Below are 15,798 nucleotides of genomic sequence, written 5' to 3'. Positions count from 1 at the left end.
TCTCCCTCAGTAGACTACAAACCTGATATAGAAAAAGAAAAGCCGTAGTGACAATTATTTAGAATTGAATGAATGAACAGTTTCTTTCTTCTAATCACCATGTTAACATTTTATTTTAGAAGGAGCAAGTTATAGGCTATAAATCTCACCCAGTAGAAGAGGGCGGAACCGATAATCCTGCTTTCAACCACATCGAAATGAACTTCACAGACCCAAGTGGCAGGACCAGCGGGACTCACTTGTGAAGCAGCTGTTATACTTGATGATCGTACACGGTGGCCCAGTTTTATATATTTTCTAAGACAATTCGATCAGGAACAATATATATATTGTTCATCATGAGTGTTTTGGGGGAAACCTTCGGGGGATAAAATGTTGTTACAACAAAGTCCTGACTTTCCTCACTTACACTTACTCATCGATGCTACGGTGGAGTTTAGAGTTTCAGCATCAGCATTTCCCTCTCTCAGTTCTTTATTTCCATGAATATAGTTGTGAAAGTTATGAAAGTTATGACTCCCTATGTGCCAAAAGGCTAATACACACATATATACACGTACTTAATGGCCAAAAGCATATTCTTAAATTCAAGCATTATTAAAAAAAATTTCCCATGCTTTTGGTGCTAGCATATAAATTTTGGGGGGATTTCCAAAATCATAACTAATATTGAAAAGAGTTTTTCTCTCTCCTACTACATACTCTATACTTAGGGAACAATGAAGTAATAGGTCTGTGTTGTATATCTCTTTGCTTCTCATTGACTCCTATCAGTCCAGGGCATATATTAGCCTTGGGACCAATTCTGGCTCAGGAAGGTGGAAATCAAGAAGCATGCTGTTTGGGACAGAACATGGGTCCAGTGATCAGGTCTTCTTGGCGCTGTGCTTCTATTCTTACGCCTTTATGCTTGTTAGCTAGAGTTCCTGGCCACTGGCTGCTTGTATTGTCTTCTTAGACTCCGGTTCTTAGCTGCATTGCTGGTTTCTCACCCATCAACTTTGGTTTTGTTGTGCACTTTACCTTTGATTGCCTTCCTAGTTTCCTGTTTACTCTATTGTCTTGAGACACCCCATGTGAATCATGCTGACCCACGTCCTGGTTCACTAAGCCCCAGCCTGTAAATTATAAGCACACATGACCCTGCAACTGACTGAAGTACCTTCAACAGAGGTACTCATGGATTTGGTGATCCAAGGACATTTACACTATTAAAAATGCCTAAGCTCCATGGAGTTAGATGATTACATTCAATGCAACTAAGTTGAATTATTGAATGTCAACTAATTTGTAATTAATTAAATTACACTTCTAGTGACTTCTAGTACACTTACTCCGTTAAAGAGCTAAATTACATAGGCAAACACTACTATTGTTCTTTAATGTTCACAAATTATTAAATATATGCCTTGTTCTATGTTTTCACATTTCAAGTAGCAGTCTCAAAGTTTATTTTGTTTATTTTGCTACCTTTCTAGCTAAGAGTTTGATAAGGCTTTCATCAGTTTTTATTTCCTGCAGTACCCACATTAGATATGGTTTAGAATTGTGTTTACTTTTAGCTTTGCAATATTTGAAAATTATTTCAGAAATATTTAAGTACATTAAAATATTATATAATTAAGTTTTTGATTATTTTCTGATATTAATGTAAGCTTATTCTGTACATTTATGGTTGCCAATTGAAAAAATTAAGAAACAAAAAAAAAAATAGGAAGTAGCTTTTATCTAAAACAGATTTATATAACATTTAAAATGTATCCAAATGTTTCATATGTGTATAGATGTTATTTTTAATCAATACATTTGTAAGCATACATTGAATTTTGTATATCTGTATGTTTTAATGAGTAGAAAGACATAATAATATTTCTTTTATGTGAGTGTGATTTGAACTATTGTTATTTATTTAATAATCCTAAATGCACATGTGTGTAGAATTCTTCAATTTTAAAAATCAAAATCAGGTTAAGTTTTTTCTCTCATCTGGCTGCCATGGGTTTAGCAATGTAGTCTTAGTGAGAGATAAGGTACTTCCATTATTGTCCACTTTCTTTTACCGAAGTATATCTTTGTGATATTAGGAACTGTTGTTCTTTTGTTTTCATAAATACATGAGTGTCAGATATAATACTTAAGAAATCAAAGTTATGTTATTATTAAAAAATATTTATCTTGTCTAAATCTTTGTACAAAATCAAAGAGAGGTAAAAGTTACTGTAATATAATATAAATTAAATAATCTAATGTTCTTAATTATTTTTTTAAATTTATTTTTATTGTTGAAAGTATTACAGATTTCCCCCAATGTCCCATCCCCCCACCCCATTGACCCCCTGCACCCTGCCTTCCCCACCTCCTCCAGGCCTTCAGCACCCTATTGTTTGTGTGTCCATGGGCTGTGCATATATGCATATAAATTCCCTGGTTAATCTCTCTCCACTCTCCCCCCTCCACCCGCCCCACACACACACCCTCACCTCCCTCTGAGATTCATCAGTCATCACAACAATCCTAATGTGAGGGAAAAACTCACACAAGTTGTCTAGTTTTGTTTTGTCACAGACAAATTGTGTGACCTTGAATTTATTCTTAATCTCTTCTAATGATGGAACATAACACCAAACACCTACCTCACAGGAATACTGTGAGTATGAAGGTCAGATAGCACTTTATTAACTCAAATAATGTTACTTTGAATCTAATCTGATTGGAAATAAAAATTTGAGACAAAGCTCATTTGCCAGTAAGAAAAAAAAAAGCTGTCAATAATTTGTAATGTCAATGATGTGGAGATAAAAAAAAAATATGTGCCATAGAAGCATTAAAATATATTTAGTGGTCAGCAGGATTAATATAACAGAGAATGTAAACATTAAAGGAGGCTGTAGACCAGTCATATTCACTCCATAGAGAAATGAAAATTTTATATATAGGATGTGAAAAAGTACAAATTATCCATTTCAATATGCAATTATTCCTCTCTAGACCAGTGGTTCTCAATGGGACAATTTTGCACCTCAGAGGACGTTTGGAAATATTTGGATACATTTCTGGTGGTCATAGCTGGTAAGGAGGTGCTACTGGCATCTAGTGAATAGAATTTAGGGACCCTGCTAAACATCCGAGGATGCACAAGGCAGCCGCACTCCTCCACAGCAAAAATCATCCTGCCCCTGAAATAGTAGTGTTGTTTGAGGAATCCTGCCCTGGAGGCTGAGGTTGCAATCTTGATTTTCCTGAAGTCACACACCCTGGTGTGTTCCTGTAGGGAAATGGCCATGAGTCTTTTCACTGATCTTTCTCATCTACATGTCAAAAGTAAGTATCGCTAAGCATGTGGAACATTTTGATGCGAAATAATGACCATGTGTTTTCACAGCATTTTGAAAATATTAAGGACGGTAGAATTGTGAATAATTATGAAAACAACTCTTAACAGTTTTGTTTCCCAGAATTAACACGCATTAGATGAAGGGTATATGAACATGAAAATTTTCTAATATTGTTTTATTTATAAAAATCCCAGAAGGTATAGTTTATTGTTAACAATTGAGCGTCTGTCCATGATGTAGATACAGGGGACTGGGATGGAGTAGAGACGAGGGGAGTTACTTATTCTCTATGTTGATTCTTATAGGAAATTCTGACTTTTCCCCCAATAATGATAGTTGATACTAATTCAACTGAATGTATGACCATTTAGTTACTGGGAATCCTACTATACAATTTAGTCATGGTAAAATTTACTTTTACATTTAAGTTGTGTGCCCATTGTTTGTGAAAAAAACTTGAGAGACTTGAACATTAAAGTGTAAAATATGGTTGCATTTCTGATTTTTCATCTTGCTGATTAAACACTCTACAAGTGTCTTTGAAGTTGTCTGTTTTTGAGGAATTGAATACAATTAATTTTATCAGCATTTAAAAAAGGTTATTTCCACTTCATTTACTACATAAAGGACTCTTCCTGCATACAATATCTATATATATAAAAGCCCAGCGACTGTTATGGTGGAACGACCAGATGACTGGTATATATGATGCACTCAACGCAGGAGCTGCCTTCTGGTGGTCAGTGTGCTCCCACAGTGGGAGCACTGCTAAGCCAGAAGCTGGCTTATGGCTGGCGAGCACAGCAGCAGTGGCAGGAGCCTCTCCCACCTCTGCGGCAGCACTAAGGACCCCTCGGTGGATGTCTGACTGCCAGCTTAGGCGGACATCCCCCGAGGGGTCCTGGACTGCAAGAGGGCGCAGGCCGGGCTGAAAGACCACCCCCCCCCCTCCAGTGCACGAATGTCGTGCACTGGGCCTCTAGTATAGATTATAAAAGTGTAAGCAAATAAACATGCAAAATTTTGTCACTGAAGAATATATTTTAAGTAATTAACACTATTTGAAAATAGAAAGTAACATTTAATACTGGCTATTTCTTAGTCATTATCTCTTTGAATATTTCCCCCTTTTCCATTTTTTCTATTCTATAACTCTTTTACTCCTATTACATGACTATTGCAACTCTTTATCCTAGTCTCCATGCCTTCTAATCTGGTTCATAATTTCTATCCTTTTATATTTATGTGATGCATCCTGGATGATTACAAAAAAAAGTTATTTAAGATCTAAACAGAAGTAAAATACAATGTAATTTTGAAGTAGAGACAAAAAATCGGGCCCATTGTTGAGGTAGATAGAGAAAAAAAGAAGATGGGTGAGTGAGGTGGAAAGATAAGAGATAGGAGACAGAAGAATACATAGATTCACCTCCCTGCTGAGGCCATGCATGGCATTATATAATGATGGTGAAAGCCAGGATGGCCAGGAAGACAAAATTTCAAAAAATGGTAGCAAAGAGTCTATAAATACCTTATTTCTAGTAGAAGAGGCAAGGGCTTGACTCAAGGGGGGCTGTTAACAGAGGCAGTGATCAAGCAGAGAGGAGAGGCATGGGGGAGCTTCAGAGGAAAATATAGTGGTGACATAATTCAGAAAATGCAAGCAATGACCCCCTTCTCCCTGGAGCATTCAATGTCCTCCTTGGTTCTTTTCCATAATAATCAGGTCTTTGATTTTTATAACTCAGCAAATACCAGAGAACAGAGGGACTTCTTCTTGCCTTTTGAATGTCAAAAATCTAGCTCTTAGGCTAACAAGCATAAAATATCTTGGAAGGTAAGAGCTAGGTTCTGGGACCCCTAGAATAGAAATGGATTCTTGAGCCTGGGAAGATAAGAGGGAAGTGGTGAGAGTTAATATATTGGTGAGTCTGAAGAAGGGTCTCTTTGGGTCACTGTTCCTCCTACTGAGCCCTGGGATGGCAATAGCAAATCACCCTAAATTTACAGGATTTGAAAATAAACAAAACTCATGCCCATTTCCTGGTTAGAGCTTAGGGCCAAAAGACCTCAGTATATACATAGCTGAGTGATATGTCTGGGCAGGCATGCGGCTTTGGGGTGTTGGAGAGACTTGACCGTGTTTAATAAGCACAGAAGCAGAAATTGCTGAATGAGGTGTCCAGGCAAATAGCAATTCAACCTCACAATTTCCTACAACCTAGTATAATAGAAGGTAAGGAAAGAAACCCATATGGGAATTAGACAAACAGGCTGAGACCTGTTTAGAGTTGACAAGGATTTTATGGTTTCTGAACAGAACATGAATATTATATAATCTTAGACAATTAAAAAAAATCAAGGCAGGTGAGGGAGTGGTGATAGGAGGAAGAAATACTACTCTCTGTATAGTAAGCACTCAATACTGTAGCTGAATATTTATTTCAACCTCAATGCTTTTCATGATCCCTTTTTCAAACATACTCATCTGTGTTCACTGCTGTATTCTTAGCCTTTAGAACAGTCTGGCTCAATAAATGTTTGTTGAATGAATGAATTCATACAATTCCTGTCTCTTGAGAGTTTTCATCCACCTTTTTTGCTTGTTTGCTTCTATTTTTTTACAATATATTTTTATTGATTTCAGAGAGGAAGGGAGAGGAAAACAGAGAGAAATATCAACGATGAGCAAGAATCATTGATCAGCTGTCTCCTGCACACCCCCTACTGGGGATCGAGTCCGAAACCTGGGCATGTGCCCGTGACTAGAATCAAACCCAGGACCATTCAGTCTGCAGGCCAATGCTCTATCCACCGAGCCAAACCAGCTAGGGCTGTTTGTTTTTAAATGAGAGTCATGGGTTTGATTCCCTAGGAAGCAGAGTCTGAAAGGTGGTTTAATGTGCTTAATGTTTATGACGGAGTGCCGTGAGGATCAACACCTGTGGAAGGAAGACGACAGAAGCAGGGTTGAGCAGAGCTGCAGGTTGAGCTGTAATGCAGATCCAAGGACAATCCCCCTCCCCCCCCCACCCCCCACCCCCACAGACTCCACAGGGAGAGGAGCCCTTCAGAGTTATCCCAAGTTGGGCCAAGACAGCCAAGCTTTCGTATTCCTGCATCAATTAGTTCAGCGGTTCTCAACCTTCCTAATGCCGCCACCCTTTAATACAGTTCCTCATGTCGTGGTGACCCCCAACCATAACATTATTTTCGTTGCTACTTCATAACTGTAATTTTGCTACTGTTATGAATCGTAATGTAAATATCTGATATGCAGGATGTATTTTCATTGTTATAAATTGAACATAATTAAAGCATAGTGATTAATCACAAAAACAATATGTAATTATATATGTGTTTTCTGATGGTCTTAGGCAACCCCTGTGAAAGGGTCATTCGACCCCCAAAGGGGTTGCGACCCACAGGTTGAGAACTGCTGAATTAGTTGTTAATATGGGCTGTCACAGGAAGGGGAGTGTCAGACCAGGAGATCCTCTGCAGGAAGGGGTGGAGAGACTTTCAGCCAATTCCACTCCCACCAGCGGCGGGGGCTTGAAGTTTTTCCTTGCAGGGAAGTCTCCGCAGTGTCCTACAGTGTCCACTTCAGGAGGTAAGGTGCATTTTAGAGAATTTAAATCACTTATCCAAAGTCATACACCTTGACTCTGAACTTGGTTTTATCTCACTTCAAAGCCCATAATCTTAATATTTTTGTTTTATTGTACATGTTGATGAAAGCTCACACCTAAATTGGTGAGGGCAGGGGTTGGAGTTAGAAGGACTTATTCTCAGGTTTCTGGGCTAATACAGTGCAGGTCAAAGTGAAGGACCTTTTGTGGCACTGACTTAATCCTTTTAAGAAGTGCCCAGTGTTCTGCTCAGTTAGGAGCCCGCAGTGACCGTGCTTTGTATCAAATGATATGATTAACTGACAACTACTACAGTTTGAAATTGTTACCCACCCACCTTTCCACCAGAGTGATGTTCTCCAAATATTATACAGTCAGATAAAACGAAATTCAGCTTGAATTACAGAGTATATTAAAGGAATTCAAATTATGGCAAATATGGACCAGATCAGTAGTTTTCAAAGAGTAGTCCCCAACTAACGGTATCAACACCACCTGGGTACTTGTAGCAGTTGAAATTCTCGGGCCCACCTGAGACTTACGGAATAAGAGATGATGGTGCTAGAGTCCAGGTGACTCTAATTCGTGCTAGAGTTAATTTGAGAACTACTGGATCAGATGACAATAATAATTAGTAGGAAAAACAAACTGGGCTTATGGTTAGCAAATAAACTACATAGAAATGATTTCTTTAAAAGTGCTTTGTTCACTTTTGTTTGCATATCGGACCTCAGTCCTTTCAAATGATCCCAATGTCCTAATTAGTAAGGTCTGAAATAACAAAGTTAAAATTGCGTTTGTGGGGAAAACTAAGGCAAGCTGAGTGCAGCTCAGCACAGGGTCCCGCTGGGAACGGCTTTAGTAGTTACCTCTCCCTACCAGGTGCTATATGGATCCAAACTGAGTACATCAAGTCTTTAAAATCACTCACGCAATGAAAACATTCTAAGTAAGCCTTCCTAAATTTTTTTATAATTTGAAAATATTATAAAATCAGTATCTTAATTCCAGACAGTCAATTAGGAAAATTACTCTGTGTCCCTGTTGGAAAGACAGTGGCTAGCCCTTAACTCTAGAGTAGAGATTACATAAAGTTGAGGCCTTACCCTTGGCTCTTTCATGGTGAAATGTATTTACAGGAAAGTGAGTTCAAGTTGATTGCATGCTATAAGCAAAAGTGTGTCTGCCTTTTTAAACTCATTTAAGAAACACTGAAACTTGACTTGTAGGCATAACACTCTGTTAGGCACTGGGGAAGAACAAGGGGGGGAGGTTACTTACAAGCTATCTGAGGATATAAGAAGATATGCGGGCACTAGCTGAGGAAAGAGTCTAAGTGGGGCAGGTTATGCAATAGAAGAAGTCTAGGCAGAAGGAGCCCAGTGGACAGGAGTTGTTGGGAGATGTACTTGTTGAATTCTATCTTATAGAAACTCATAAGATTAGATAGATTAGAAAATCATCAAATTATGGCATATACATTATGTATGATTTTTAAAATATTCCACCATCAAGACAGGAAAACAAAGTTTATAAACGTATGCTAATATTTTGATGGCTATATTATATATTTTTTGCATGTATTCACCCAATAAACACTTGATTTCTTTTTTCTAGTTTTATTGAGATATAATGGACATTGGATGTTGTATAAGTTTAAGGTGTACAGCAAGTGATTTGACTTATATTTATTGTGAAATAATTACCACAGTGACTTTAGTTAATATCTGTCATCTCATAGATACTAAAAAGAAACAGAAAATAATGGTGAGAACTCTTAGGATCTCCTCTCTTAACAACTTTTAAAAATACCTTACAACAGTGTTAACTATACTCATCATATTGTACATTACATCCCTAGTACTTACTTATCTTTAAAAAGTGAGATATAATTGACATATAACATTATATTAGTTTCAGGTGTTCTACATAATGATTCGATATTTGTACATATTGCAAAAACAATATATACAATATATAACATTCATCTCCACACAGTTATAAATATTTTTCTTATGAAAACTTTTAAGATCTACTCTATTAACAACTTTCAAATATACAGTACAGTATTATTAACTATAATCATCATGCTGCACTACATTACATTCCCAGGACTTAGTTATTTTATAACTGGAAGTTTTATACCTTTTGACCACATTCACTTACATCTCCCACATCCCACACCCTGCCTCTGGCTGCAACTAATTTGTTCCCTGTATCTGTGAATATTTTTTGTTTCTATATATATTTTTTAGATTCTACATATATGTGAGGTTATAAGGTCTCTATTGATTTAACTCATCTATATATATAAAAAGCCAGCAACCGGAACACCATAACAACCAGAACAACCTGAAGCTATGATGCCCACTGCTGCCAGCGAACCAGCTGAATCTGGGGGTGGGGCCAGCTGGCCAACCTCCTCAGCCCCTCCCCCAAGCCAGACCTGCCTGTGATCGGCTGCTCCCCTTCAATAGGGGGCGGGGCCGGCCAGCCCACCACCCACAGCCCCTCCCCCTGGCTAGCCTCGCCCCTGATGGGTCCCCACAACCCTGGTCGGCCTGCGCCCCCTCCCCCCAGCCAGCTCCACCCCCAATCGGCCCCCACAATCCGATCGGGGGCAAGGCCCACCGGCCAACCTTCCACCATCTCCTCCTCCCAACAGGCTCAGCCCTGATCCACCCCGATTGGGGCTGGACCAGCTGGACCCCAGCCGTGCATGAATTCATGCACTGGGCCCCTAGTTTAGCATAATGCCCTCAAGGCCCATCCATGTTGTCACAAAGTGCAAGATTTTCTTCTATTTTATGGCTGAATAATGTCTCATTTGTATATATACACCATATATTCTTTATCCTTTCATCCATTGATGGACACTTAGGTTGCTTTATGTCTTGGCTATTGTAAACAATGATGCAATGAACATGAGGGTGCAGATATCTTTTCTCATTAGTATTTTTGTTTTCTTTGAATAAATACTCATAAGTGGAATTGCTGGTTCAAACTGTGGTTCTATTTTTAATTTTGTTAAGAACCTCTGTACTATTTTCCATGGTGGCTGCACCAGTTTACATTCCCACCAACAGTGCACAGGGTTTCCTTTTCTCCACATCCTCGCCAACACTTAATTGCTCTTCTTTTTGATGATAGCCATTCTAACAGGTGTGAGATGATAGTTCATTGTAGTTTTAATGTGCATTTTCCTGGTGATTAGTGATGTTGAGTATTTTTTCATTTGCCTGTAGGCATTTAATGTTATAAATTTCTCTGAAGTGCTTTTGCTGCATCCCTTAAGTCCTGGTATGATGTATTTTCATTTTTGTTTGTTTCAAGATACTTTTTAATTTTCCTTTTAATTTCATTTTTGATCCACCGATTGTTCAGAAGAGTGTTATAATTTTCATGTATAGATAGGCATACCTCCAAGATATTGCAGGTTTGGTTCTAGACCATCACAATAAAGCCAATATTGCAATAAAGTCACATGATTTTTTTTGTTTCTTAGTGCATATAAAAATATATTATAGTCTATTACGTGTGCAATAGCACTTTGTCTAAAAAATGTACATAACTCAGTTGAAAATACTTTTTGCTAAAACATACTAACCATCATCTGAAACTTCAGTGATTCATAATCTTTTGGTTGGTGGAGGGTCTTACCTTCAATTTGTAAAGAATGTAATATCTATGAAGTGCAATAACGAAGCTAAGTAAAACTAGGTATGCCTTATCGGTGACTTTTCCAATTTGCCCTCCTGTTATTGATTTCTAGTTTCATACCATTGAGGTCAGAGCACATACTTGATATAATTTCAGTCTTTTAAAATTTGCTATGAATTGTTTTATGACCTAGCATATGGTCTCTCCTAGAAAATGTTCCCTTTGCACTTGAAAAGAATGTGTATTCTGTTGTCAAAAGGAATATTCTCTATATGTCCATTTGGTTTACAGTGTTGTTCAAATCCTCTGTTTCCTTATGGATTTTCTGTTTGGATATCTCCATTGTTGAGAGTGGGGTATTGAAGTCACCAACCATCATTGTATTGTTATTTATTTCTCCATTTAACTCTGTTAGTTTTTGCTTTATGTGTTTAGGTGTTCTGACATTGGGTAAAAATATTTATAATTGTTATATTTCCTAGATGGATTGAACCCTTTATTATAATGACCTTCTTTGTCTTGTTTTACCATTTTTGGTTTAATGTCTATGTTGTCTGATGTCAGTATGGCTGGCTACCCCTGCTATTTTTTTTTTCTGGTGACTGCTTGAAATATCTTTTTCCATCCATCTTCTCATTTTCACTCTTACAGTATGTCTTTAAGGGTAAAGTGAGTCTCTTGTAGGCAGCATGATATGTTGGATCTTGTTTTTTATCCATTCAGCCATCTTGTGTCTTTTTGGAGAATTTATGTTCAATTTAATTTTGATAGGTGAGACTTAGCTTTGGCATTTTATTCATTGTTTCCTGGATGGTTTGTAGGTTCATTGTTCCTTCTTATTCTGTTGTCTTTTCTGTGTTTTGATGTCTTTTGATATCAGTGTGTTTTGACTTCTTTATCATGTTTTTTTTTTTGTGTGTGTGTGTGTGTGTGTGTGTAATTATTGCAGGTTTTCCCCTTGTGGTTACAATGAAGCTTACATATAATATCTTAAAACATTAATACCTTGCTCTGACTGCCTGGGTAGGTCAGTTGGTTGGAATGTTGTCCCATACACCAAAAGGTTGCAGATTCGATCCCTGGTCGGGACACATATGGGAGGCAATCAATCAATGTTTCTTTCTCCCTTCGTCTCTCTCTAAAAAGCAATAAAAACATATCCTCAGGTGAGGATTAAAACAACAACAAAAACACATTAACATCTTATTTTAACAAGTAACAACTTGGATAGCATTCCTAAACTTTACACTTTCACTTCTCTTCTCCCTCACATTTTAGGTTATTAATATCATAGTTCACATTTAAAAAATGATTTGTCTATATATTCTTTTAAAAAATGTATTTTTACTGTTGAAAGTATTACAGATGTCCTTCTTCTTCCTCCATTGACCCCCTCCCCTCTGTTCCTTCACCGCACTATTGTCTGTGTCCATGGGTTATGCATGTATGCATAGAAGTTCTTTGGTTAATGTATGTTCACATTTTTTATATTGCATATCCAGTAACATATTATTGTATTATTGTCATTTTTACTGTTTTTTAACTTTTAAACTAGAGTTATTAACCACCATTACCACAATACAGAATCTAACTTTGTATATATCAGTGAGTTTTCTGTTACCTTCTTGTTCTTCTTGTTTTTGTTAATTAGTGCCCTTGTGCTTCCACTCAGAAATTTCCCTTAGCATTTTTTGTAAGGCAGATTTAGTGGTGATAAATCTCTCTCGGCTTTTGTTTTTTTGGTTTAATTAATTTTATTGATTAAGTTATTACATATGTGTCCTTATCCCCATGTTCGTTTTCTAATCCATTCATCTGTTGATGGGCACTTAGGCTGTTTTCAAATCTTAGCTATGGTAAATTGTGCTGCTATGAACATAGGGATGCATATATCCTTTCTGATTGGTGTTTCTGGTTTCTTGGGAAATATTCCTAGAAGTGGGGTACTGGGTCAAATGGGAGTTCCATTTTTAACTTTTTGAGGAAACTCCATACTGTCTTCCATAGTAGCTGCACCAGTCTGCATTCCCACCAGCAGTGCACGAGTGTTCCTTTTTCCCGCATCCTCTCCAGCACTTGTCGTTTGTTGATTTGTTGATGATAGCCATTCTGACAGGTGTGAGATGGTACCTCAGTGTTGTTTTGATTTGCATCTCTCAGATGATTAGTGACTTTGAGCATGTTTTCATATGTCTCTTGGCTTTCTGAATGTCCTCTTTTGAAAAGTGTCTATTTAGGTCCTTTGCCCATTTTTTGATTGGATTGTTTATCTTCCTTTTGTTAAGTTGTAAGAGTTCCCTATGAATGTTGGAGATTAAACCCTTATTGGTGATATCATTGGCAAATATGTTCTCCCATGCAGTGGGGTTTCTTGTTGTTTTGTTGATGGTTTCTTTTTCTGTACAAAAGCTTTTTATTTTGATGTAGTCCCATTTGTTTATTTTCTCTTTAGTTCCCAATGCCCTAGGAGCTGTATCGGTGAAGAAATTGCTTCGGCATATGTCTGAGATTTTGTTGCCTTTGGATTCCTCTAGTATTTTTATGCTTTCCCGTCTTACATTTAAGTCCTTTATCCATTTTGAGTTTATTTTTGTGTATGATGTAAGTTGGTGGTCTAGTTTCTTTCTTTTTTTTTTTTTTTTTGCATGTATCTGTCCAATTTCCCCAACACCATTTATTGAAGAGACTGTCTTGACTTCATTGTATGTTCTTGCCTCCTTTGTCAAATATTAATTGAGCATATTGGTTTGGGTCAATTTCCTGGTTCTCTATTCTATTCCATTGATCTATAAGTCTGTTTTTGTGCCAGTACCAGGCAGTTTTGAGAACAGTGGCTTTGTAATACAGCTTGATATCTGGTATTGAGATCCCTCCTACTTTGCTCTTCTTTCTCAGGATCACTGCAGCTATTCGGGTTTTTTTTTTTTATTCCAGATGAATTTTTGGAGAGTTTGTTCTAGGTCTGTGAAATATGCCATTGGTATTTTAATGGGGAGTGCATCAAATTTATAGATTGCTTTGTGTAGTATGGACATTTTAATGATGTTGATTCTACCAATCCATGAACATGGTATGTTCTTCCATCTGTTTATGTCTTCCTCTATCTCTTTTTTCAACGTCCTGTAGTTTTCAGCATATAGGTCTTTTACCTCCTTAGTTAAGTTTATTCCTAGGCATCTTAATTTTTTTGTGCAATGGTAAATGGGATTGTTTCAATGGCTTTTTTATACACCAACAATGAACTTACAGAAAGATTAAAAAAAAAGACCTTTGTTTGTTTAGGAAAACTTTCTCTCTCCTTCATTTTCTGGTCATAGAACTTTTGGTTGACAGTTTATTGTCTTTCAATATTTTGAATGTAATACCCCATTCTCTCTGCGCCTGAAAAGCTTCTGTTGAGAAATCTAGGAGGTTCCCTTGTATGTAACTTCTCTCTTTTCCCTTGCTGCTTTAAAAATTCTTTCTTTGTCTTTGACTTTTAGCAATTTCATTATAATGCATCTCAATGTATCCCTATTGGAATTCAACCTATTTTGGAACTTTAGTGCCTCATAGATTTAATGTTCATTTGTTTCCCCAGGTTTGGGAATTTTTCAACCATTATTGCTTTAAATATGCTTTCTGTCTCTTTCTCTTTCTTCTCTCCTTCTTGAATAACCATAATGCAAATATATATTCATTTATTGTGTCCTATAAGCCCTATAGTCTTTCTTCACTCTTTTTTCATTCTTTTTTCTTTTTGCACCCTCTGACTGGACAATATCAGCAAAACAAAACTACAACTAATTGAATCAGAAAAGTCATTTGCAGACACTACCTCTAATAAGGGGCTGATATCCAACTTTTATGAAGATCTCAACAACAACAAAAAACAAAGAGGTTCCCAAGAAGAGATACAAATGGCCAACAGATATATGAAAAAGGCTCAATTTGGAGTCTATTTTTGAAACTCTCTACTTCCTCAGTTCAGTTGTACTTTTCAGCTCTAGGTTTCTTTTTTTTTTTTTATGGTTTCTACTGTGTGTTCCTTAGTTCACTAATTTTCCTTAAGAGGAATATTCTTTTCTGACATGTCATACATTTCCATTTTTTTAGGGTCAGTTATTGAAATTCTATTAATTTCCTTTGGTGGTGTCGTGTTTACCTGATTCTCCCTGACTCTTTATTTCTTATGTTGGTACCTGCACGTTTGAGTAAGTGGTGTCCTCTTCCAGACTTTACAGGTTTGCTTGGGCGAGATAGTTCTTTACCTGTCAGCTTAGTTTTGGTGTTTGGATGTGTCCACTGGTAATGTCCTTGGGCAGGTGGGGCTTGCTATTAGGGTTTATTTTGGGGGTGAAGCCACTGCCCAAACTCTGGGGTTGTGGGGAGGTGCCGCTGACCGAGAAGAGTTAGATCAGTCTGCTGGCTTGGTTCTCTGCCCAAGAAAGGGTGTAGGATGAGGCTCCATAGTTGCCCAGGTTCTCTGATCAGTGTTACTAGATGGTCAGGACTGGGTACTATACTCAGAAGTAGGTGGGGCTATGAATTAGCTTTCCTGCCCTGGTGGGTCAGTGGGATAGGCCCCAGGGCCTATGTGACTTATAGTTTCGGGACCCAAATTAGTCAAGACTGTGTGCTGATTCCACGGCCAGACAGAGCCACTGGTTTTGCTCTGCAGATGGGGAAAGCCATGGGATGTGCTCTCTGTCCAAATGTCACTGTAAGCAGGACTGCTGAGAACACTGGAATGGGCTCTACAGCTTCCAGTGTTCTCTGATTAGGTTCCCAGGTGAGGCAGGTTAAGGCAGTATTCATCAGTGAGTGGGGCTACAAACTAGTTTTTCTAGTTTGTAGGCAGAGTGGGAAAACTGACCCAAGCCTGGCAAGGATCTTTGTGGTCTTGACTCAAGTCAACCCCATGTTCCTTGGCCAAACAGGGCCACTGCAGTCAGTCAGCTCTGCTGGCTTGTCTCCCTGCTTGAGTGTTGCTGCACAGCTTCCAGTTGTTCTAGCTGGCTTTCTGGTTAGGAGGGGCTGGAGCTATCATCAGCATGGGGCAGGGCTATGAATTAGCACCCCTACTGGGAGGCAGGGGAAGGCCAGCTCCAAGCAGCCCCCCAGGTGTTCTTGGGCAAGCTTTCTGGTGGGAAGGGTCTAGGAACCACACTCGGCAGTGGTGGGGCTCCCAC

General features: G+C 38.1%; 1 protein-coding gene across 1 annotated transcript in view; it reads left to right on the top strand.

Moving 5' to 3' along the window:
- SLC5A8 (solute carrier family 5 member 8) overlaps positions 1–3,873 on the top strand; it is a 44,819-nt gene extending 40,946 nt beyond the window's left edge. Inside the window, exon 15 of the mRNA XM_070410905.1 lies at positions 120–3,873. Within this exon, the coding sequence (XP_070267006.1) occupies positions 120–245 (126 nt within the window). The 3' untranslated portion in view covers positions 246–3,873. The remainder of the gene's footprint in view (positions 1–119) is intronic.
- The last annotated feature ends 11,925 nt before the right edge of the window (positions 3,874–15,798 follow it).

This window comes from Myotis yumanensis, unplaced genomic scaffold (genome assembly GCF_028538775.1).
Source record: "Myotis yumanensis isolate MYYU_CA2020_CCGP unplaced genomic scaffold, mMyoYum1.0.hap1 SCAF_3, whole genome shotgun sequence".
Taxonomy (NCBI): Eukaryota; Metazoa; Chordata; class Mammalia; order Chiroptera; family Vespertilionidae; genus Myotis; species Myotis yumanensis.
Note: the sequence above shows the minus strand (reverse complement) of the source record. Positions and strands in the feature narration are given on the sequence as shown.